The sequence below is a fragment of the Eucalyptus grandis genome, chromosome 3 (genome assembly GCF_016545825.1).
Source record: "Eucalyptus grandis isolate ANBG69807.140 chromosome 3, ASM1654582v1, whole genome shotgun sequence".
Classification (NCBI taxonomy): Eukaryota; Viridiplantae; Streptophyta; class Magnoliopsida; order Myrtales; family Myrtaceae; genus Eucalyptus; species Eucalyptus grandis.
In genome coordinates this window covers 1,297,867-1,323,765 of record NC_052614.1, presented here as the reverse complement: position 1 = coordinate 1,323,765, position 25,899 = coordinate 1,297,867, and the positions used below count along the sequence as shown (strand labels likewise).

Sequence of the window (25,899 nt, the reverse complement as noted above, 5' to 3'; positions counted from 1 at the left end):
CCCGTCTTTGCGATTCTTGATGATTTCCTCGAAGAAGACATCTTTCTTTGTCGCTGGAAGATTCCTTCACTTGCTTTCCCAAGAAAAATGACCACTTTCGACGACGAACAAGCAAAAGAAACAAAAGATCGGGAGGAGAGTGCCTTTTAGGGTTTTGAAGATTGGGAAAAGAAAAACCGTATATATATAATTCGGTTTGAAAAGGGAAGTTCAATCGGTTAAGGAAAGTGAACGATCACTTCTTTTCAAAATCAATAACTCGCCAAAATTATTCTTTTAAAAAAATCTTCAAATTTCATGCGGATTATAGAATAATCGAACAAAAGATCGTACCTTTTCGAGTTAAAATAACTAAATGAAAATTCGTACCTCTTAGATGAAATACAACTTATAGTCTATAGCCACGAATGTTCGAGTCCGAGAATTTAAAGTCCAGAAAGATTAGAGTCTTAGAGTTGGTGAGTCTCTAGACTTTAACTTCTTCAGCTTCAAAATGTTGAGTCTTGAACGGATAAAGTCGAATTGATTTTTCTCCAAAGGCTTTGTGAATATATCCGCTAGTTGACTCTTTGAATCAACAAATTGAATCGAGATTTCTCCATTTTGAATATGATCTCTAATGAAGTGATGTCGAATCTCAATATGCTTTGCTCTTGAATGAAGGATTGGATTTTTGGTGAGATTGATCGCACCGGGTGTTGTCACATCTGATTTTCAGTGCATGAGTCTTCAATCCCAAAGTCTTGTAGCTGTTGTTTTATCCATAGAATTTTAACAACAATGTTTTCCAAGAGCTACATACTCGCTTCGTTGTTGAAAGAGCTGGCTGCTTTGCTTCCTCGAAAAACCAAGACACCGTTCGTTTCCAAGTAGTTGACATGTTCCGAGGTGCTTTTTCTATCGACTCAGAACAAGCCGATCTCGCATCCGAGTATCCTAGAAGATTAAAGTCTCCTTCTTGGGATACCAGAGACCGATGCTTGATGATGAGGCAACGTATTTGATAACACGTTTACAAAGACTCGAGATGGGATTCTCGGGATCCGATTGAAACCTAGCACAAATGCAAACACTCAACAAAATATCGTGTCTAGAAGCGTAAGATAAAGAAGTGAGCCGATCATGCTCCCCGTACAGCCTTTTGATCTACTTTCTTCCCTTCTTCATCCTTGTCTATCTTCGAGAACATGACATTGGTATGTCGGTCTTTTGCACTTTTCCAATCCAAACCTTTTGACAAGGTCATTCGCATATTTTTCTTGATGAATAAAAGTTCCTTCCTTCATTTGTTTCACTTGGAGTCCAAGAAAGAATGTTAACTCTCCCATCATACTCATTTCAAACTCATCCCGCATAGACTTAGAAAATTTCTTGCATAGACTTTCATTAGATGATCCAAAAATAATATCGTCCACGTATATTTGAACAAGTAAAAAGCTTTTGCTTTCCTTTTTGATAAACAATGTAGTATCTACTTTACCTTTGACAAAACCATTCGTAATAAGAACTTACTTAGTCGCCGTACCAAGCTCGAGGTGCTTGCTTTAAACCATACAAGGCCTTTTTCCCCAAGACCGAGTCCCTGGCTTTGGGTCTTCAAACCAGGTGGTTGTTCCACATAAACTTCCTCATGGATGAATCCATTTAGGAATGCACTTTTGACGTCCATTTGGAATAATCTGAAATTTTTATAATAAGCAAACGCAAGTAATAGACGAATAGCTTCTAACCTTGCTACCGGAGCGTAAGTCTCATCATAGTCTATTCCTTCTTCTTGCGTATATCCTTTGGCCACGAGTCTTGCTTTGTTTCGTACGACTTTTCCTTCTTCATTCATCTTGTTCCCGAATACCCATTTGGTTCCAATAATGCTTTACCTTTTGGTTTAGATGTCAATTCCCGGACATCATTGATGTTGAATTGTCTCGAGTTCTTCTTGCATAGCTTCGATCCAACTTTCATAAGATAAAGCTTCTTCTATGCTTTTTGGTTCGATTTCAGAAATGAGAGCCACAAAGCACTAGATTCTTCACGCCTTTTTGATCCGGTGCGGATTCCTTCATTGATTTCGCCAATAATGAGATCTTTAGGATGACTGGATTTATGCTTCCAAGCATCGGTTGTTCCGCCCGGTTGATGATCTCTTTCTTTGTTTGAATCTTCATGTGCTTCTAAATGTTGGACTTCCAGAGACCGAGATGCTTCTTGAGTTGTAAGCATTGGAAGGTCTGAGTAGGTTCGAACTCTTCATACCGAGTCCGGGCTGGATTCATCTTGCATTGAGTCTTGGAATTTAACATTCGTTGATTCCTCCACCGACCTGGGGCTTTTCTTGTTATAGACTCGTAGGCTTTGCTTGATGTAGAATATCCAAGGAAGATGCCTTCATCCGATCTTTCTTCAAACTTACCAAGTTGATCATTTGCATTTTTCAAAACAAAGCATTTGCAACCAAACACATGAAAGTATGAAACAATAGGCTTTTACCTTTGAACAATTCATAGGGGGTTTTCTCTAAAATAGGTCTTAAAAAGACTCTATTTATAATATAGCATGCTGTTGAGACAGCTTCAGCCCAAAATCGTGAAGAAATTTTGCTTTCAATTAAAAGTGTTCTAGCCATTTCTTGAAGAGATCTATTCTTTCTTTCCACAACTCCATTTTGCTCTGGAGTATATGGAGAGGAAAACATATGATTAAAACCAGATTTATCACAAAATTTCGTAAAATCTTGATTTTCAAATTCACTTCCATGATCTGTTCTTATGCTTGAGATTGCACATCCTTTTTCATTTTGAACATTTTTGGCAAATTTTTCAAAATACGAAAAGGTTTCGACTTACTTGTAAGAAAATATACCCAAGTAAAAAGCGGGAGTAATCATCCACAATTACTAGGCAATATTTCTTACCTCCAATGCTCTGGGTTTTGGTTGGTCCGAAGAGATCCATATGAAGCAACTATAGTACATGATTAGTAGAAACATGGTTTATTTGCTTAAATGAATTTCTTACCTCGCTTTCCCGTAATGCATGGAGTGCATGAATCGACTTTTGGTATGGCAATTTAGGTAGACCTCGAACAAGCTTCTTTGATGAGATTTTGGCTAATTGTTTCATGTTGACATGGCCAAGCTTTCGTGCCGTAAGATCGTTTCATCTTGAATTGAGATTAGGCATTGTGCTTCATTTGGTTTTACATCAAGGAGGTAGATATTTCCATGCCTTCGACCCATGAAAGACCGAGTTGAGTCTTTGCTATTCCAGAACATATGCCTTCTTGAAAGGAGATCTTGAAACCAGTATCACACAATTGGCTAATACTCAGAAGATTGTAGTTGAGTCCTTCCACTAGAGAGACATTGCTTATTGAGAGATTTCCAATTTTCACAGTTCCAAATCTCACAATGCTTCCTTTGTCGCTTCCTCCAAATGAAACTTTTCCACCATTCACTTGAACAAGCTTTATGAAGCAATTTGAGTCTCCGTCATGTGTCTTGAACATCCGTCAAGATACCACTTTACTTTCTTTTGAGAGACCTACATTCAAAAGAGAGTCTCAAGCTTTTTTGGTACCCAAATTTTCTTGGGTCCTTTGACGTTAGTAGAATAAGCATTACTAGGCCATACTTTCAATGCTTCCAAACCATAGGACACTCTTTTTCAAAATGATCCTCGACCGTTACACTTTGAACACCTTAAAGAACTTCGACCTACGACTTTACAAAGACTTTCTTGAAATGATTTTTGTAAGCCTCTTTTTGATGTCTTTTTCTTAATTCTTTCTTTTACTTTTGGAAAATCAATCAAAGGAATTGTTTCTGCTGTCATACCCAAACCAGACTTGTTAAAGTAAGGTCTTTGACCGAAAGAACTTTTTCAAGTTTTTCAGACCCTATTGAAAATTTCTTTGAAATATTTGATAAGTCAGTTTTTAAGAAAGCATTTTCTTTTGAAAGTTTATCTTCATTCTCCTTAAGAGTAGAAACATTCAAGTCTAAACTTTTCACTTTTTCTTCTAAAATATTTTCCTTTTGTTTTAAAACTGAGTTTTCCTTTTAAGTTCGAAATCCTTTTAGAGAAGTCTTAAGACTAAAACATAGTTCATCAATGTATTTAGAGACTTTGACAGGGATTTTATAATCACTTACCTCAAATTCACCGTCCGAGTCGATCCAGAACTCGAGTCCGATTGTGCCATTAGACACAAAGTTGGCATATTCCTCATCACTTTCTTCACACTCGTATCGCTCCAAGTTTCGGCTTTGAGAGCTTTTCGAGACTTTTCAGTTTTTCCTCTTTCTTCTTCAGAGAGGACAATTTGTCCGATGTGTCCCTTTTTCTTACATTGAAGCAAACTACATCTTTGTTTGTTCCTCATTATCAACAAACTTGGTTTGCTGTTTCTCAAGACTTTGTTTCCTTGAGTTGAACCTTCTTCCTTTTCTATTCAGCTTTCAACCTTCTAATCATAAGAGCAAGCTCCTCATCGTCCGCATCTTCTTCGTAGTCCGTATCATCGAATCATCGTTAGATTTTAATGCAATGGATTTCTTACCTCTTGGATCTTCGTCTTCATTAATTCGTTTCCACTTCATAAGATCAAGAGTTCCAATCGCCGTCTACGATAATGGCATAATTCTTTGCGTCTCTCTTATTGAAGTCTTTATATGATTCCAATCCTTGGAGAGTCCACGCAGTAGCTTGTTCACCTTCATAGGATCAGAAATTTTCTGTCCTTGATTCTCAAGGCCATTGACAATATCTCGTAAAACGGCTAAACATGTCGGCTTATAGATTCTCCTTGTTTCATTTTGAAGGACTCATATTGACCAAGGAGAATTTTAATTCTGGTCTCCTTCACTGGGTCCCGTCCCTTCATAAGTGATATGTAATCAGTCCGCACTTTTTGCTGTATCACAAGAAGATATTCTGTTATATTCAGTTGGTGATAAAGCACAATATAAAGAGTAAATTGCTTTTGCATCGAGTGCTTATCTCTTGTTTATCTCTTCTTGAGACATTCCGCTGGTTTCACAGCTTTCCTCTTCTCGGATGTCGATGCAAAGAAGAGGAGTAATTCCTCTTTCCACCACATCCCATTCCGAGGATCCTTCGATCGTAAAAAAAAAGCTTTCATCTTGTTTTTCCAGATGTTGTAATCCTTTCCATCAAAGTAGGGTGGTCTGGTATTGCTTTGCCCCTTCCACCAGCCCCGGTGTTAGCATACTAGCCATGGATCTTTTACTCCAAGTAAAACACTTCAAATAAAGTAAGAACACAGCTCGATACCAATTGATAATGCTAGTACAAGTACCTAGAGGGGGTGAATAGGTTTATGAAAATTTTCTTGAAGATTGCACAATACTTAGACAGATGAAGGATTAAAAATCAATCGTAAGATCGAGTAAAGGAAAGAGAGAATTAAACACGAGGTTTATAGTGGTTCCGGCTTTGATTCAAGCCTACGTCCACTCTTTCAGACCGGCCGATTGGCTGGATTCCACTATGAACAAAGAGATGTTACGTTGTTGATCTTCCTTGATTTCTCGATGTAGATGATCTACTACACTCGATCAAGGTATCACCAAGTATAAACACTCTCGTGTATACAATTTCGCTCGAACCGTATCGACTAACAATCAAGGTCCTTCGGACTGGAATTTTTCTATCGATCACACACTTAAAACAACTAGAACGTCTTCCTTTTATACTCCTTTATGCCATCATAGCCGTTGGCACTTACCAAAGGAATTCCTCCAATCTACCCATTGACGGAATCAATTAAGAAGATCATCCGAGCTATTTAAGGAATCGATGATAGCCCATCAATCCCGTTCGCCCATACAATCGGGATTTTGGTTTCAAGAATAGAACATTCCAAGAATGTTTCGTGTTGGCCCTTGATCTTCATTGTTCTTAGATAAGATCTCCAACCAAGGGATCTTTTCCAGAGGATTGGAACCTAATGCTCTTGTTTGTGGTTGGTCTTGAGGATGTATCGGGGTAGAAAGTGTCACGCTTCAAAATAGGGTTGCAATGCCCTCGCCGAGACCAAGCGTGGGTTGGTAGGGGTAAAGTGAGGGTTGCAATCTTGTTAGCCGGAGTTGTAAACAAGAAACAAATAAAGAAAAGAAAACTATAAAAATTTCAAAATCTCAAAAAAAAAATAAAAATAATAATCATGTCATATAGTACGGTCGACATCTTTGTCAACGATTTTCGGTCAAAATTGATCAAATGCATTACATTGGCAAATTACTAAAAGGTTTAAGATTCAATTGTTATAATTGAAAGGTTTACAAGACACTAATATAATATATATTTAGGATTTTTTTATACATTTCCTAAGGGCGTGAGGGCTACAATGCCTCGCCAGACCAAGCGAGGGTTGGTCAACAATCTCGTTAGCCGGAGTTGTAAACAAGAAACAAAGAAAGAAAAGAAAACTATAAAAATTTCAAAATCTCAAAAACAACATTAATCATGTCATATAGTACGGCTGACATCTATGTCAACGATTTTCGGTCAAAATTGATCAAATGGATTACATTGTCAAATTACTAAAAGGTTTAAGATTCAATTGTTATAATTGAAAGATTTACAAGACACTAATATAATATATATTTAGGATTTTTTTTTATACATTTCCTAAGGGGCAGCGAGGGCTGCAATGCCCTCGCCTAGACCAAGCGAGGGTTGGTCAACAATCTCGTTAGCCGAAGTTGTAAACAAGAAACAAAGAAAGAAAAGAAAACTATAAAAATTTCAACATCTCAAAAAAACATTAATCATGTCATATAGTACGGCTGACATCTATGTCAACAATTTTCGGTCAAAATTGATCAAATGGATTACATTGTCAAATTACTAAAAGGTTTAAGATTCAATTGTTATAATTGAAAGGTTTACAAGACACTAATATAATATATATTTAAGATTTTTTTATACATTTCCCAAGGGGCAGCGAGGGCTACAATGCCCTCGCCTAGACCAAGCGAGGGTTGGTCGGCAATCTTGTTAGCGGGAGTTGTAAACAAGAAACAAAGAAAGAAAAGAAAACTATAAAAAATTCAAAATCTCAAAAAAAAAAAAAAAAAATCATGTCATATAATACGGCTAACATTTATGTCAACGATTTTCGGTAAATGATAAGATAGATTACATTGGCAAATTACTAAAAGGTTTAAGATTCAATTGTTATAATTGAAAGGTTTCCAACACACAAATATAATATATATAGGATTTTTTTTTTATATATTTTCCAAGATTGGATTTTTCTTTTTTATACATTTCCCAAGATTATCTGGATTGGGCCCCTTCAGATGGTTGCTTTTTGTCCGGACTTTGGATGTCAAATCTTTAAGTTGCTCTCTATATCTTCCATGACGCGAGATCAAAGCTTTGATTGTTCAAGCACCAATTAGTATGCCCTCTCACCCTGTTCTGTAAATAAAACACCGATGAGTTTGTCGCACTGCATTTCCCTTTTCTGGCTTCGCTCGGTACTCATTTTTCGTCTCCCTATCGCTTGGTAGTAGTACTTAATGCGTCTCTCTCTCTCTCCAGATTCGCGCTAGTGGGGAAGTTATAGGGGCAACCTGAGACCCAAAAATAATACTCCGAGGGCCAATCCGGCGCAAACCAAACTCGCAATGGGCAAAACGTGATTAAATTAGAAAAAAAATCAGGATGCGACCTATGGTTTAGAACACAAACGTTAGAGAAGAAAAGGTGTCTTGAAATAGTGGCCGAGAGGTTGCCTCTAACGGACACCTAACTTAGGCATCCGAAGCTGTGGACTTACGGCTGGCAATGAAGCATCTGCAATGTTGGGAACCAACTGAGAATGCAGGGCACTTAACTTTCCTTAGCCCTATGCGGTATTTTCAGAGCCAAATCCGAGAAAGGGAAGCTGTCCTCTTCATCAACCCCCGGCCACCTACCGATTCTTGGTACATCTCACAATCAGTTTCTATTCTGCACCCAATTCACTCGTCCTGCAACGCAATCCGTGCACTTATCCACATTGATTAGAACAAGATGTATCACGGAGTAAGACGATCGGAGGTGACATGCTTCAAAATTTCGAGTACAAAAGAAAAGAGTAAAGCGGAAAATAGAATTGTGAAATTTCAGTATATTTTAATGTAGTATGATGAAGAGTACAACGGGTAATATATCATATTGCATAATCAAATGGAGATTTGAAGAATTTTCTTAAATATCCTCATCATCATAAGAGATATGGAAAATCAAGAGAAATATATTCTAAGAAAATATCTAAATATCTATAATATCCACTCTCATACTCAATGTACATAAAAATATGGGGAAAATTACAAATAAGGACCCGAAATGGGGCCATTTTCTCAAAAGAAGACACGGAATGGATCTTGTGTTAAATAAGGGCGCCGAAGTCGACCACATCTCTAATCTCAAATAAGGACCTCACCTCACCGGCTGGTCAAATGTTATTTTTCCGGCCATTGGAACTGGGTATTTTTGTCATAAAAAGATGTACAAGTAGAAAAATATAAACCCTAAAATTCAGAAAAAACAACAAATTACTTTGTTTTCTTCTTTTCTTCCCATCTTCTTCATTACCTTCGGAGAACACCCATGATCCATGATCTCCGATGCCATACGCGCGACCTAGTTCACCATCACCGCCGTATCTCTTCAGATACTTCTTGATCGGTGTAGGATTCACCGCCAATTTAGTGCGACTAGCTCCTTCAACCTCCTCAACACCTATGTGCACGAGACCCTCACTGCCCTCACCGGCCTTTCCCAGTCTTCGTATGTTCCCATCTTCTTCCTTCCTTTACAATTGCTGCGTTCTCACTCACCCACTCTCTTTCTTCATAATTACTCTCTCTTCCTCAACTCCTCCATGATTACATTGTCGAGATTAATTTCCATAGTCTTCTTCCTCGACATGTAGGAGCCCATGCAGTTGTCTCTGAGGGCCTGAGCTTTCACGATTCTTTTTATGTTTGCCTCCCATACTCTCTAGTCACCAGGCAGCAAGACGAGACCACAATTCTGTCGGAGATGACAACCTTTTCCACCTTGTCCCGGATAATGTCCTTAATGGTCTTGCACAGTTCTTGCAAGACTTCGTTTTCTTCTCCTCTTCGGTCTTGTCGTCAAGTTTCAGTCCCTCATTAGGGACTGAGATCAGCTTCTTCCCATCATTTCCTTCAATTGCCCCATAGCATATTCATAAATGGGGTAACTGAGTAAGTCGAAATGCTTCTTCACAAGGTCCTTGATTTTCTCTCCTCCAAATAATCCAACTTAACATCAACTATACTCAGTGACCGATTGACCACTATGTTACTCTGCTAAAAGCACACAAATGCTACATAATTCAAATGAAGATTGGAAAGTATCCTACCTCATCCTCCTTGAGGGACGGTGTGACTTTGGTTCCTCTGCCAAGTTGCTCTCTACTGACGTCCCTTGTGAGAGTAAAGGAAACTTTAGCCTGCGATTCCCAGAATTATTTCTAGTCGTCATTGTGCTTAATGGTCACAATAACTTTCTCAGTCACGAGGTAAGCTGCGTAAAACTCAACATCAAATTATCCAATCATGCTAACAACATCACCGGCTTGCAATGATTCCATATATTCCTTGGTCCCAGGCCTTGCGATCCCAGGTTACTCACAAGATCCGCTTAAAACAAGGAGCCAGAGCAGTAGTTAACAGCTATACACCAAAGTCAGAAATTCGTTCAAGGGCCTGAAGACGCAGGGGTCAACTGTGTCTTGGTCTATGACTGAATATTACGGACTTCCATTATAACTGACTAGTTCTTCCCAAGTCGATGCAAGTAATTCAAGACGATAGTAAATTTGACCAATCTACGAGCTATCAACTTTCAAAATGACTAGTTCCTAATCTTTTAACATTCAAACTCGTTCCACACCAGGTGTCCCATTCACTAAGCGACCTCAATGCAATGCAGGGCACGGATACAATCACGGACAAGCACTAATAAATAAACGAAAGGAAGCAGAGAGAGACGTACATGAGATCAGTTGTGGATTAGTTCACGAAGGAACTCCTTGTTGTTGCAGAAAGTGTTGGTAATCAAGCTTAGGAGATAGTTGATCTCTGCCTGGAACACGAAGGTCTTTGCTGCGGCCATCTGCCACATCCTTGAAGACTGAGAAAGGCTGGTAAGGATCTCGTGCACGAAGGTGTTGAGGAGGTTGAAAGCTCGTCAGTTGCACTTCAACGACCTAATCCCCGGAAGCTACCTGTTAGAGATCTGGAGGTGAATCTGATGCCGGTCAAGAAGTATCTGAAGAGATCCGGTGGTGATGGACCATGGTGACCCAGGTTGCGCGTATGGCGTCGGAGGCCATTGGTGATCTCCAAAGGTAACGAAGAAGATGGGAAGGAAAGAAGACAACAAAGAAATTTGTTTTTCTGAATTTTAGGGCTTATATTTTTCTATTCATATATATTTTTATGACAAAAATACCCACATTCCGATAGCCGGAAAATTCACATTTGGTTGGCCGGCGAGGTGAGGTCCTTATTTGAGACAGATATGGTTATTCCAGGTCTTTATTTGACACAAGATTCACTTCGGACACTCTTTTGAGAAAATTAGCCTACTTTGGGCCCTTATTTAGAATTTTCCCTAAAAATATGTCTTTTTTTTGGTCGATCACATGCATAAAAGATGTCAATTTGAGTTATTTTTTAATCAAATGGAAGTTCTATTCATTATCAAAATGATACATAAATAGATCCATAGGAAATCTCAAAAGTCATCATTATAAAACAAGCCCTTAGAGCTCCAAAACAAACTAATGGTGCGTTTGGTTGGACTTTTGGGGAAAGCCATTAGGAAAATGCAAAGGACTTCAAGTTGAAGAGGTTTTTCAGAATGCAAATTACGTTTGGTAAATAGTAACCTAAAAGTCCCTTGTGAAATACCTTTAGCCAAAATTGTGTTTGGATAAGTTATATTTATAAAAGTCTTTATTATTTAAAAAAAAAAAAACTGACCGGTGAAGGGCGGCAACGACCGGCGGAAGGGCAATGGCGCGGCGAAGGGCGGCGGTGACCGGCGGCCATCGTTTGAGGGTTGCCGGACCTCGGGCGGCCCCTCGGAGACCCGGCGAGGGCCGCCCGGGGGGTCGCGACCGCTGGCGACCTAGGCGAGACCTTCGCATGAGGTCGTGTGGCCTTAGCGAGGGTCGTCTGCGGTTGCGCGACCACCGACGACCCAGGCGAGACCCTCACCTAAGGTCGCGAGGGTCGCATGACGCCGGCCGAGACCCTCACCAAGGTCATCGACCACAGGCAAGACCCTTGCCTGAGGTCGTGCAGCCTCGGCGAGCTCGCCTGTGGTCGACAACCTCGGCGAGGTCTTAGCTGGGGTTGCGCGACCCCCGGCGTAGCGACCCTCACCGAAAGTCTTGCCTGGGTCTCGCGACCCTTGGCGAGATGGCTGCTTGGCGCGCAACCTTAGGCACCAGCGCGACCTCTTGGCGAGCTCACTTGTGGTCGACAACCTCGGCGAGGTCTTAGCTGGGGTTGCTCGACCCCCGGCGCAGCGACCCTCACCGAAAGTCTCGCCTGGGTCTCGTGACCCTTGGCGAGATGGCTGCTTGGCGCGCAACCTTAGGCACCAGCGCGACCTCTCAGCGACAAGATCTGGGTACACTAGAGGTCACGCAACCTCGCGGCGACCAGATCTGTGTCGTGCCTAAGGTCGCGCGACCTCCGGCGACCCAAATCCAGGTCACGTGACCTAGATACCCACCGGAGGTCGCGTGACCCACCGGCGACGGTTGCCATGGCCATCACCGACCTCTCGTTAGTCTGTCGCCCGCCCTCAGCAGCCTTGCACAAGATGAACAACTCAACGAAGAAGATGAATGGCAACGAAGGAGATGAACAGTAAGCCAAAGCCAAAGCTGAAAGCCCAAAGCACCCCAAGGGGTGCCTTTGGGCTTTCAGCCTTCACTCAAGGGGATTTCCAAAAAATTTCCCAAACGCCTAATATTTGACCAAAAGGCCTTTAGGTGTCCAAAGATACTTAGGAAAGTTGTTCCCAAATGCAGCCTAAAAACCAGTCAAAGTATACCATCAATCAATTTGAGTTTGAATACATGTTTGAACAATGTCACGAACACTTCAAATCCTATCAAACATATGAGGGGTAGATACTCCTATGGTGGTGTTAATTTTCTCTTATATGAGTAGTTGAAGGTCGTGAATCACAAGAAAATTTCTTTTTTCCTTTATTTTCTTTACTCTTTTATTTTTATTTTTATTTTTTGGATTAAGCGCCGATAAGTGTCACTAGCCAACCCTCGCCGGCCACAAGTGAGGCATCCTAGCCCTCACTTGGCCCAAATCTAGTAAGGGGGTGATGTCCTTCCACTAAGCCTTTGCCGGTCACTTGCCACAACAACAGCTCCAAAGCCCTTGCCTAAGTGGCCAGCAAGGACTTTGCAACCTTGCCACCATCAATCCAAATAAAAAAAAGAAAAGAAAAGAAAAGAAAAATCCCAAAAATTATTTAAAATAAAAAATTTAAAATATATTTTAAATGTCCACATTAACACTGTTTGTGCCACATAGTATAGTTAGTGTCCACTTCAGTAATTTTTGGCCAAAATTAATCAAATAAGATTAATTGGTAAAATGTAAAAATGTATAGATATAAATAAACACAATTAAAATATTTATAACTGAATTGATGTGATCGTAATTTTATAGCTTTTTTGGAATTGTCTACAATAATAGGGTGACACAACTAGCTGCCATAGTGAAACAGTCTTGATGGGACTCTTCCTCAAAGCTGTGTGCACTTGGATCAACACTATTATACATCAAGATGGACCCAGGTATGCATAGGGGTGCTGTCTAGGTGTTCATGAGGTGGATCTTGGATGGGCTTAATGCACTTAGGAGCTCCTCAAATCGGTGGCTTTCAAATCAAGGTGAGAATAATGTAGAAAGTAAATTTGTAAAATTTCAACATACTTTGATGCATCATAATGAAGATTATATTAGATAACATATTAAAATGCATAATTCAGTGGAAATTTGGAGAATCTCCTAAATATATGTATCACCATAAAAGAATTGAAAAACGAAGAGAAATTACTTAGATATTTTTAGGAAATATTTAAATGTCTCTGACAACAAAGTTGCATGGCTGCACCTTATTGCAACAATGGGTTCGTTTGAACAAAAATTTCTGTTTTTGTTAAAAGGTTCTAGGGAACAAAAAAAAAACGCGTTCGGTGCGTTCCGGGAACAATTTCTGAACAAAAAAACTTTTTTGTTCTTTTGTTCCCAGGAAAAAAATAAACAAGAAACACAAATTTTGTGTTTCTTGTTTATTTCACAAATTTAATATTTTTTTTAATTTTTTTTCTCTTTTTTTTTTCTTCTTCTTTTTTTCTTTTGGCGGTCGCCGCGGCTCCGCCCTTGGCTTTGGCGAGGCTCGCGCCCGGCGAGGCCGACGCTCGCCGTCCCTCGGCGAGGCCGAGGCTCGCCGTAGCCGGGCGAGGGTCGGCCTCGCCATGGCGGGCGAGCTCGAGCTCGCCCGGCCATGGTGAGGCGACCTCGCGCCGGCCCGGGCGAGCTCGATCTCGCCCGGATCCGGCGAGGCCGAGCTCGCCCCGGCGGCGAGCCTCGGCCTCGCCCGCGGTGGCCGGCGAGCCGCGCCTCGCCCTCCCCGTGGGCGAGCTCGGCCTCGCCGAATCAAGGCGAGGCCGACCTCGCGCCGGCCGGGCGAGCTCGATCTCGCCCGATCCATGCCCTCGAGCTCGCTGCGGCCCGTCGGCGAGCCTCGCCTCGCCACCGGCGGTGGCCGGCGAGGCCGCGCCTCGCCACCCGGATCCGGCGAGCTCGACCCCCTCGCCGAATCAAGGCGAGGCCGACCTCGCGCCGGCCCTAGAGGCGAGCTCGATCTCGCCCAGATCCGGCCTCGAGCTCGCCCGGCCGGCGAGCCTCGGCCTCGCTGGCGGTGGCCGGCGCAGGCCGCGCCGCCCCGCCGGGTCAAGCTCGGCCCTCGCCGCCGGTCGAGGCCAAGGCCTTGGCGTCCGGCCAAAAGAAGAAAAAAAAATGAAAAAAAGAAAAAAGAAAAAAAGGAAAAAAAAAGAAAAAATAGAAAAAATAAAATAAATAAAAAAATTATCCAAATTTACCAAACATGTTTCTGTTTTTTTTTTATTCCCGGAACAAGTTTACCAAACGCGTATTTTGTTCAAAAATTGTTAGAACAGAAATATTTTTTTCATTTTGTTCCTGGGAACAATTTTTAAACAAAAACAAAACCAAACACGCCCAAAAAGTTGAACAGACGTAAGCCATTGCAACAACACTTCCGACGGAGAGGATAGATTTGACTTTTTGATCTGATGCGGATGATGTTATCTCATCCATGAGTCAAAATCAGAACATCAAGTGACGTCAACGGGTGTAGCCGAGATGAGCTTTCTCTTCAAGATATCACATTTTTAACTCTTTCCCCCTGGTATCGCATGCAATTGTCGATACATTAACAAAGCTCAGTTATCTTTTAAGAATAAATAAGTCATGTTGAGATATTCAGAATAATTTACAAAATTAGATTATATAATAACGTGTTAACATCGACCAGATAGTTAAATAAGCTAGTCATATTTGAGCACATTTATCATGAATGATACTATTATACTAAGTTGGTAAAAAAATCACTATCTCTATCATTGTTTTTTTTTTAGAATTTAAGTGAGGAAAATAATACAAGTAATCTATGAGCTTTGGCATAATGTATAATATGATCCTTGAAATTTTAATTTGTTCAATATGATTTTTGAATTGTAATCCAATGTGCAACATGATTTATAATTTTTTAATTCGTTCAATGCAATTTTTAGATTTTTGATATATATTAAATTTAATCTCTAAACTATATAATGATGTTCAATATTTTCTTAGTATGTGAACTTATATGAAAATATTCAATGTTGTCCATGAACATAAATTAATAAAAAGGACAATATTAAATTGAATATATATTAAAAGTCCAATGACCACATTGAATAAATTAAAATTTCGGGGATCACATTGCATATTAAACTAAAATTTAATAAATTATATTGAACAAATTAAAATTTTAGAAATCAAATCGCATATTTGATCAAAATTCATATACCATTTGTCACATTATCCTTTTAAGTAGTAATTGCCTTAAGTGCACTTGTTAAACAACTAATTAAAGGAAATTTTTGCTTATTTCAACTCACCTTGTCTCATACCATGTGTAATCAATATTTTAAAATGTAAATCGCTTATTATTAAATGTGCTTAATAAGCATTCGAGCATCGCTCCTAAACATGATCATTTTTCAATTATTTCTTCTCCCTGGACGGACAAGTACATCACGCGTGCCTGGTCCCTTACGTTTCGGCATCCATAACACCATGGACACCACCTAGCTATTGCTTGTTTGGGGTTATCGTACATGCATTGCTGTCATAATTATAATTATGGCATGCATTATTGCAGGAGCATTAATTATAAGAAAAAAGACCACAAAAAACCTCAAACTTTGCTCAAAGTGACAAATTTACCTTAAATTTTTTTTTGTAACATGAAAACCCCAAATTTTGCAAACTGTGACACATTTACCTTATTAAGGGTATTTTTGTCTTATTCTCTCTATTTTTCCTTTTTTTTTTTTTTTTTTTCTCCCTCCACTGGCCATGGCGGAGTTGAGGGAAGCCAGCGTCCGGCGAGAGCTGCCCTCGCCGGCATTGAGCGAGAGTCACCCTTGCTTGGGCTAGCTAGGGTCGCCCTCACTGGTGTCGGGCAAGGGCAGCCCTTGCCGGACGTTGGCTTCCCTCCACCAGCTCCGCCATGGTCGGCAGAGGGAAGAAAGAAGAAGAAAAAAAAGAAAAAAAATATAAAAAGTAAAAAGACCAAAATGCCCTATAATTTAGGATAAATGTGTCATACGAATGAAAGTTCAGGATTTTTTATTTCACGAAAAAAAAGTTTTAGGTAAATGTGTTACGGTTAGCAAATTTCGGGATTTTTCATGTCACAGAAAATGTTTGAGATAAATATATTATGGTTAGCAAACTTCGGGATTTTCATGTCACAAAAAAAATGTTTTCGATAAATTTGTCATTTTAAATAAAATTTGGAGTTTTTAGTGATTTTTTTCTCTAATTATAATCTACAGTGGGCACTAGTAAAATCCAAAAGTTAGAGAGCGAGAGCAATCATTTTTGTCGGCGGAATTTCCTCAAATAATTTCAATATTTTTCCAGAGGACATGGCCATTATAATTATCTATCTATGTGATGCTTACCTACTCACGAAAAGGATGGTACCTTGTATTCAGTGATGGCGGATTTCGTACAAGAAACATTCAATGCAACTATTTCATCCCTAAAATCTGGAAGATTAGAATTTTCTTTCTCTTGATTCGAACGATTCATGAGAAAAATATTACAAAAGGGATTAATGAATGTGATGAAATACATGCGCTTCTGGATTTCATGCATTCCACAGGCACAGGCAATATTCATTACCGTACTTGGCAGCGTTTGAGTTTAATGAATGACTATAAATAAGCAAGATCTTGGGGAAATTTGGATTAAATCATCCTCCAAAGTAGCTCCTAACATTCAAATTTGGAGAGTGGCAAGAAATTTCAAATTGGAACAGCCATTGATCCGTCCTAGACTTTTCCCTCCTTAATGTCCAACATTCATAATGTAAAGGAAGCTTTCTCGTTTTCTTGGCACACTCAATTTTCTTCCTGTCATGCGGTTTGTTCTTTTATTTCCAACTTATCTCTCGTGGTTATCTTTATATCCCATGTTGTGTGTGTTGACGTGCATACTTAGGAGTGCTACATGATCAATTGTACGCACATTATTTGGCCCGTTTTTTAATATTGCTTAAATTTTTGGGAGAGATGATTTGTGAAACAAACGGGATAACAGCTCATTCAGCTTGCAAGATTATTGATAGTTATGTTGCCTTTTTTTTTCTTTTTCTTTTTTTCTAATTATTAAAGTATCATGCACTGCTTCTACAGGGTCTGCTTAGGCCTATATATGATAAGAAGTATATCATGAACGCATCATTGAAAGAGTTAAAAATTTGGGGAAAACATTTCATCTAGCACGGTATTAAAAAAAAGGTCAATGGTTCAAATTCGCATGATTGATCTCAATTGTCTCACTTAGACATGATATTATGCTGCTTGGTTTCATGTAGCTCTATCAACTCTTTGAAGTGATCACCTCCACGTTCTGTTTTGTGCGTATAAAAAAATCCGCTCAACGCGAGAGGAAACAGTAAGAAATATGTTATATAAACATTGTTTGACACATTTTCTTTATAACAACTTATCTAACATGGAATCATAAACAGGTCAAGGGTTTGAATCGTTAAAAAGTTCTAAATTATCTCATTTAAGCATGGTGTGATTGTGCCTACTTTCATTTCCCTAGGTTTCTCTTTGAAGTGATCATGTCCACATTTTATCTTGTGCGTGTGATGGACCAGCTTACACACAAAGGGAAATACTGAAAAGTGCGTGATGATTCTGATGAATACATCGTTGACACATTTTCGTTATAAATAAAGTTTTTGGAAAAAGCAATTTGTCAAATAATTCGTAGATAATCTCTCTTCACTTATTGATTTATATTTTTCAATTGGACTTTATCATGTGGTCATCGATATTCCCCAACCCGTGGCTCCTCGTTCTTCAAAGCACTCGAGTTCTTTCAATACCATTTCACTCCGGTTTGCCCGCGGAAGAGGTCATTATAGAAGCTCCTTTCGATGTCTTGTCTCTGAGCCCAAACAAGGACCATTCATCCATGACGAAACTGACAGAACATCATAAGATGCATCGAATGCCACGTTGATGGTCCCATTTGTTACATCCCGAATTCCAATAATAAACAAAGATATAGGGAATAGTCCTAAAAATAATAATGCCAATCCTGGCTAGGAACATCTGATGGCCAAACAAAAAACGGGGTAGCGAGTTGTCTCTCCATCCAGCCAAGACAAAGTTGGAGTGGGTGAGGATGTCTGCGTTAATTACAGATGAAGACAAGGCAACCGATAGTCCCTAAGGTTAAAGCAACGTCCCTTTTAAGTCAACAAGAAAAGGCAGAAATGAAGGCCATGCTAAGTTACCTAGCCCAGAAAATAATTCGTTTTTATTGCAAGATCACAAAGAAATGGATAATCTAATCCGGGGATAAGAATCATTCCTTGCTTGGACGCATTCTACGCACATTCTAATCAAGGTAAAGACTATTCTGCACAAAGCAACTCCAAATGCGTATTGGTCCGAATTCCAACTCATCTATTCATTGTCTCCGTATATAACTTTGTTTATTCTACTTGTTCAATTCATTATGAAATCAAACGCGTTCCTGAAGCTTCTAGTTTCAGAACTCTTCTCCTGAGAATGCATCCGATCGAAAGACAAATCTCATGCAAGAAACCCATGATTTTTCCAATCTGTAAAGTCAATAATTTCCATCGAAGATGAAATGGATAAAGTCCATTCAAACATGGGTGCCTAAGCATGGCCGTATAGCGTATGGACGGGTCGTGTGAACCGCGGTTCAATCACATCATCCCTCCACAGCCAGTAAGACCCGAGAGCGTCGGAGGCAAAAAGTCTAAACCCCGGCTCCAGCCTCCAACAATGTGGCCGACCAAACGATTTTTCCACTAAAAAGACAAAAAAGGTAAAAAAAAAAAAAACTCATGGATAATATAAAATATATTTTTTGAGTTTCGGACTGAAGATGCTTGTGTTGTGTACGGGCAGGAAGTCCGATACGTTATCGTCGCGTGCTGGCTAATTTAATATCGCGACTTCGAGGCTTATGTGAATTATCAGCAAGACCTGTCTTGGTAAGCAGACAGATCATTCTCCTTTTTATTTTTTCTTAGTTTTAACTTTCAGTTGTGCCCCAGATGATAGAATACGTTACTGATTATATGAGAGAATAAATTACGAAAATCCGGGGTTGACCACAGGCCATTTTAGGCCTAGCCTTGTGTCGGGGAGGGGGAGGAGCCTGACCAATATTCAGAGCATTAAATTTTTCTGGGGCCATCATTTAAGCCTTAGTATCCATTATTAGATCTACTTATTCAATTATCTCCCGAAAATCTTTCCCAAAAAACGATTAATTAGCACGAATTATATAGGTGGAACCAATAGTTGGGGATGCATATCCCATTTAATCTTTTCTTTCGATCCAACTGTACCTCGATATCTTTTCTATTCAAATAATTAATAGTATATAGATAATACTTGTCTTGTGTGATCAACATGATTCATATCCTTTTAATAAGCTCAACCTGAGATTTTATTTTCCTATGAGATGTGATTAGCTCCATTAAAATAGACCAAGAGAAAGGTTTACGGATTTTGTACTGTGTTTGCAAGGCGTAAGGAATTTGAACCGCCCCTCTTGACCATCTTTCCCTCACATGCTCGAAAACTTTGCTCCGACCAGGTGCGTCATCCCACACGGGATGAACACACGAGCATATAAAATGCCATAACTAAAACATGGCGATTCTGCGTGGTGCTCCGCGATTGGTCAGTTTTTCTTCTTTTTTTTTAACACGTATCAGCTGGACTTTGGGATTTTGAGGGAGTAGGAAAGTCTCAAAGTCTCAGAATCTTTACTTGAGAGACTATTGGATCAAACGGCTACCTTCCATTCAAACTGTCTTGGGTTTCCTCAGGTCTCACCAGGCAGAGTCCAACAACTATTCCATCTTCCACGAAGTACCCCCCATTTTATATTTTCAATAATTGAACATTTCAAGGGATGTGACTATTAATGCTCGCCCTTCCACCAGGAGCACCAGAGCCATAGGCATGGCAGCTGCAAGGAAGAAGCACGAGGCATCCTCCAAGATAAAGTCCATCTACTCCTCCTCCACCTTCGACACAGATTTAGACCATCTCGGGTACAAGGAACATCTCCAAGGTGTTTAGAAAGAGAGGAAACCAATTGAATTTCCGTCGCCGACCACAACGGACGGAGAAGAACAAGGAAGGGGAAGAAACGGGTTTTTGTACCTCGTGTCGGTGCGAAAATGGGCCCGGGAAATAACATAGGGAAGTACCAGTTCAGCAGGATCATCGGAGAAGGCACCTTTGCCAAGGTAAAGCTCGCGGTGGACAGCACCAACGGCCAGTATGTGGCCATCAAGATCATTGACAAGCAGATGGTCATGAAGAGCAATCTCAAGCATCAGGTAATATTCAGCATCTGTTTCCCTTGCAGGGGAAGAAGGAAAATAGAACTTTGGGTTGACACTGCGAATGTCGCTGTTTCAGGTACAAAGAGAGATCAAAACAATGAAGCTTCTGCATCACCCCAACATCGTTCGGATCCACGAGGTATGCCTGCCAATTCCTAAATAACCACTTCCTGGTTTCAATTTTGTACCTCAAGTAACTTAGGGGGAAAAAGGAATTCCAGGATTGACTTAGAGTTGAATTGCTTGTAATAGGTCATTGGTACCAAGACAAAGATCTACATAGTAATGGAGTATGTATCAGGAGGACAGCTTTCAGATAAGCTGGTAAGGATCAATGATAAAAAATAAAGTTTTGGGTGTCATTTGGTCGGTTTTCTCTAATGCTTTCGTTTTCTTAACAGGCTTATGCGAAAAAATTGAACGAATGCGAAGCAAGAAAGCTCTTCCAACAATTAATTGATGCGGTGGACTATTGTCATAGCAGAGGTGTTTGTCACAGAGATCTCAAGGTTAGTGTAACGCACCATTTTTCTTTAACCAATATGTCGATTGTTTAGAATGAGTCAAGCCAACTGATAAGGATCCTGGCCTACATATGCAGCCCGAAAATTTGCTTCTGGATAGCAAGGGAAATCTGAAAATCTCTGACTTTGGATTAAGTGCTTTGCGAAAGGTAAGACCAACATACTTCAAATCCTTGAATCAATTTCATTTTTTAGTAGAAAGTTGATTTAACTATACATATGTAAAGTTGGCTAAGCTATAAAAATTTAACAGCCTGGAGATCTGTTATCAACTGCTTGCGGCTCCCCATGCTATGTAGCACCTGAGGTGAGAATACCAATTTTCTGTATCCAACTTTTTATATTAGATAAACAGGAAATAATCGAAGCATATTGTTTTTGGGCTTGAAAACATACCAGAAAATCCTATCGAACCTAATTGATTTGATGATGCTTGCTTTTGATAAACAGCTACTGATAAAGACGGGATATGATGGGGCACCAGCTGATATTTGGTCTTGTGGGGTAATTCTCTTCGAGTTACTGTCTGGGACTTTGCCTTTCGATGACCCTAACCTCATTAATTTGTACAAGAAGGTAGTCTCCTGCATCTGTAGAGATAAGTTTCTGTCAACTAGGCACACTGCCTAAATAAACACTGTGTTTGCATGAAGATTTACAGAGCGGACTACACATTTCCCCCGTGGTTTACAGAAGGGCAAAGAAAGATAATCTCCAGAATATTTGAACCGAATCCTAAAAAGGTTTGAATCTCACTGTATGTAGCTTGCAATTATATACTTTTATGGAAAGACTTTATCTAAACATCCTTATTTGCAAAAACAGAGAATCACAATCCCAGAGATAATTGAAGATGAATGGTTCCAGAAGGACTATGAGCCTGTGTCCGGATATGAATGCGATGAGCAAATCCATCTGGATGATGTTAATGCTGCGTTTGACTCCTCTGAGGTAAATGTCACTGTAAAAACAGGTGCATGAATATAATTTTTGGGCTAATAATAACCATAACCGACGATGCAAACAGGAGAATGATGGCCAGAAGAAGATACCAAAATCCTCCAGCTTCATAAACGCTTTTCAATTGATAGCAATGTCCCATGACCTCGATCTATCAGGTCTTTTTGAAGCACAGGCAAGTCTTCACTTTCTATGCAACTTGACTGTCAAATTAGATTTTTGCCAACTCTGAAGTATTAATCTTTGTTTCTGGTTGCTGGTCAGTGACATAAGACTTTCTTGTTGCGTTTTACTTTCCTATACAGGATGAAGACAAACACAGAACGATGCTTGTATCCAAGCATACAATAGATGATACCTTCAAGAAAATAGAAGAAGCTGCAGCAGATGTCAGCTTGGCGGTTGAAATGTCGAATAATAAGGTATGGTCTTACCATTTCTTTCCCACCTCTTTTTCACTTAGGTTGTTTGCAAATTTTCGTATAATTTCTCTGACTAAGAAAGGCATTTTTCATGGTTGTAGGTGAAGATGCATCCAGTGCAAAAGATGACTAGGTCTTCTCAGTCATTCTTCAACTTATCAGCAGAGGTATGTTCGGACCCTGCATTTCTATATAGAAGCCTCAGCAATTCATATACATGCAAATTGTGAATCCTGAATATACATATGTTTTGACATGAACTTGGAAAAAGAATGCACTAAAGTACAGAAAATTTCAGGTCATTGAGGTGGCTCCCATTTACTGTGTCGTAGAAATTTCAAAATCTTCAGGGGGGCTCGGCGACTATAAAAAGGTAGTCTAAACTTCTTCATGCGCTAATATTGTAAGCCTGAATTCGCATTGCTTACCAATTTAGATATACCTTCATGAACAGTTCTGCCAAAGTTTGTCCAGCCTATTGGCAGAAAATTCTGGGATTTCATCACAAACTCATTCTTTAGACTTCCTCGACATCAACAACAAAGGCGTCGAAGAAGCTAGATGGTAATTCATTACCCATTCAGACAGCACAAATACCTTATATTTCCCCAATCCCGACTCACTGGTATAATTGAAATATGCAGTTATCAGCAGGAAACTAAGCCTGATGCTAATGCCCTCCGCGGCTATTCATCCTCCTGATGATAATTTTTCTCAATCTCTTGTGCTCTCAAGATTGTTGAGACAATGATGACGAAAATCAACTACTGTAAAGCTTGTTATGATATCATTCACACATGAAATTCAAAAAAAAAAAAAAAAAAGAAGTCGTACATTGCAATCTGCCAAATGCAACATGATGCTTAAAGATCAGTTTGATAGGGATGAAGGGTGCTCTTTTGGTTCTTTATCACTGTATTCGATTTTTTTTGTTTCTTTTCACTCCAAAAGATCCTCTCGAATGATGTATAGGCATGAGGTCATCATTACTTTATTCATCCAAAAATCAATACAATATGTGTTCTGTTCCCTATTTTAGTCTCTAAACACGCACATGACATCTGACCATTTTATTAGAGCTTACGCATCATCTATATTTCCTGGCCAATCCAGTCAATCAGATGACATCCACAATCCATCTGAGGAAGCTCATACGCAAGAGCCACAGATGAGCGAAGGCAATTAGAAGCGACCGTACAATAAAATTGCACCAGCATTGGAACGGACCAAGTCCTGGAGCAGGGGTCAATCATCAATGAACAACTCATCAGATGTAGTGAACGTTTCTGCATCTGCTCTTCTTAAGTTTCATGCACACGGAATAAGAGATACATTAGTCACCAGCATCTTGCACCAGTCTCTCATCCATCAACTTAAATACAACCTGGAACTAGGGCCCTAGGGGGTAGTCATCTAATGTGCTTGATCCAAACTACTTTAAACCAAAATCGATCCTTAGCCAGCAAAAGCACAAAAAGAGGGGAAAAGCAAGAAGATGCATTTCACTTTTGGTCATTAGGCATGAAGCTATTGACTATCTGGTGCAAATCCAAAAATGTGAAACAGTTCATTATCACTCGCAAAAAGAACCCGATGCATCGCAAGTGACGATACGCATATTCTCACTATGCATCCATCATCCAAACGCTTGAGAAAGAATCCGAGGGATTGTCTAGTAGTGAGGAGATACGGTACATCAGAGGTAAACAACCTAATCTTGCGCTCTCCTTCAGACATTATTCAAATGTAAAGACCACGTGAGTTCCCCATTAGCTCACGACATTATTTACAGAACATGCTTTGTCACGTGGAATCCGAGAAGCCACGTCCCTTTTACAAAAGATCCATACCGGTGGTGGGCTACACAGTCCGAAAACCGAATAGAAAAACAACAGAAAACCGACATAATGGCACAACTCGCTGTCGCCCATGCTGCCTCGCTCGAGCTCGAAGCAGGAGCCTCCAAAATCCGATCACGGATCAGTCCGTGCAGACACCGCAATCACTCGCTGGCCAACCGAAACCGCTCTCATGAATGCAGCCTCCCGCCACATGGACCGAAAACACTATCCAGAAATGCCCCACCATTATAGCCCGTGATGGTTCCAACCCACTCCGAGCACATGGCTTGAATCTTGATGTTTTTGTCACCTTATGCCAATCTCATCTTCCTCACTCTTCCTATATATATTGCTCGCGCCATTCGTCGTCCCCGCATCTCCACAGGGCTTCTCCTCCAGGAAAAGATGAAACTTTACCGACCGCTTGCGCTAGCATTAGCATTCCTTGTCCTGATCAGCGTTCCGTCGGGCACCACCGGGGCATCCCCACTCCGACGAGGCTCCGACAGCGAGACCCTCCATGGTGAGTCCCTCCAGCTCCAGTTCCTGTACGCCCACAACGCCGTGAGGGCGGCCAAGGGGGAGCCGCTGCTGACGTGGGACTCGCAGCTGGAGAGCTACGCGAGGTGGTGGGCGGGGCAGCGGAGGTCGGACTGCGCGCTGGAGCACTCGTTCGATGAAGGCGACTTCAGGCTGGGGGAGAACATATTCTGGGGAGGCGGGTCGGGGTGGGGGCCGAGCGACGCCGTGAGCATGTGGGCCGGCGAGGAGAGGTACTACCGGCACGGCAGCAACACGTGCGAGGGCGGGCACGAGTGCGGCCACTACACGCAGCTGGTGTGGAGGAGCACGAGGCTAGTCGGGTGCGCCAGGGTGGTGTGCGACGACGGCGATGTGTTCATGACTTGCAACTATTATCCGCCGGGGAACTATGTCGGGGAACGGCCCTACTAAAAATATTGGGCCGACGGTCCACTCTCTTGTCGTCCACTTTTTTTTTTTTTTTTTTTTTTTAACATTAGTATTTGAGTGGTGCAACACGTTTTATCCACAAATTATGATAAAATATAAAGAAAGAGCCGAGAAAATTCACAATATTTTCATTTTCTGGTAAATTGTTAAAATACAAACTTCCCTTAAATTATTAGATGATCACATCTTGTCAGAATATTCACATATGGATCGGATTTGTTGCATGTTGGACCGCACTTATTCATTAGTCCTTTCGATTGTCTGCTCCTGCATTCAATAGCACAGTACAATTCGTTAATTACCGGTGCCATCGACACAGTTAAAATAGCAATGTTTGTAATAATTGTAATTATTAGCAAGAACTTAAAGGGAAATGTATCATTTGAGAATGTGCAATTGACCCTTTCTGTCCACAAACTTTCGGAGCAAGTCATGGAGTCGTATATCTTATTTCTATTAAATGAGTGGATATACATTTCTTGATAAGGGGTTTTTTAGTTGTTCCCCCCTTTTTTGTTATCTCAAAAAGATTCCTTCTCGTTTCCAATTACAGGGACGTTATTCACTTATGTAATATGTAATGCAATAGAAATTGACATGTCTTATATAAAATTATAGCCTATATTTTTTTAATAATAAGGTCCAATGCCTTATCGCGTTGTAAGCTTAGAGACAGCAAGCATAATGAACAAATTTGAAAGAACCTACATGAGCATGCCTTGCGCATGATACTAATGCACAGTTTGTATACAACCAATGTGTATATGATTGAATACCTTATTCAGTCTTTGGCTACCTAATTAAATCGATCAACTTCCTGCAAGGTGATTAAACTTGAAGATGGATTGTTCATCCAATATTTTGTTGAGATAGCTAACAT

At 40.3% G+C, this 25,899-nt stretch overlaps 2 protein-coding genes across 3 annotated transcripts; both read left to right on the top strand.

Moving 5' to 3' along the window:
• The first annotated feature begins 19,733 nt into the window (after positions 1-19,733).
• LOC104435982 (CBL-interacting serine/threonine-protein kinase 21) lies at positions 19,734-23,528 on the top strand. 2 transcript variants are annotated; one of them, XM_010048710.3, is made up of 15 exons: positions 19,734-20,294; positions 20,377-20,439; positions 20,553-20,624; positions 20,702-20,809; positions 20,902-20,973; positions 21,078-21,131; positions 21,275-21,400; positions 21,478-21,567; positions 21,650-21,775; positions 21,852-21,959; positions 22,090-22,206; positions 22,308-22,373; positions 22,505-22,579; positions 22,661-22,770; positions 23,320-23,528. In XM_010048710.3, the coding sequence occupies exons 1-15, from the start codon at positions 20,133-20,135 to the stop codon at positions 23,390-23,392; spliced, it is 1,422 nt and encodes a 473-aa protein (XP_010047012.2). In that variant the 5' UTR covers positions 19,734-20,132; the 3' UTR covers positions 23,393-23,528. The 2 variants fall into 2 exon arrangements, with proteins under 2 accessions (XP_010047012.2, XP_010047013.2); XM_010048711.3 differs by lacking the exon at positions 23,320-23,528 and adding an exon at positions 22,851-23,239.
• A 380-nt stretch (positions 23,529-23,908) lies between these two features.
• On the top strand, positions 23,909-25,032 carry LOC104435981 (pathogenesis-related protein PR-1-like). Its single transcript, XM_010048709.3, has one exon. The coding sequence runs from the start codon at positions 24,345-24,347 to the stop codon at positions 24,999-25,001; it is 657 nt and encodes a 218-aa protein (XP_010047011.2). The 5' UTR covers positions 23,909-24,344; the 3' UTR covers positions 25,002-25,032.
• The last annotated feature ends 867 nt before the right edge of the window (positions 25,033-25,899 follow it).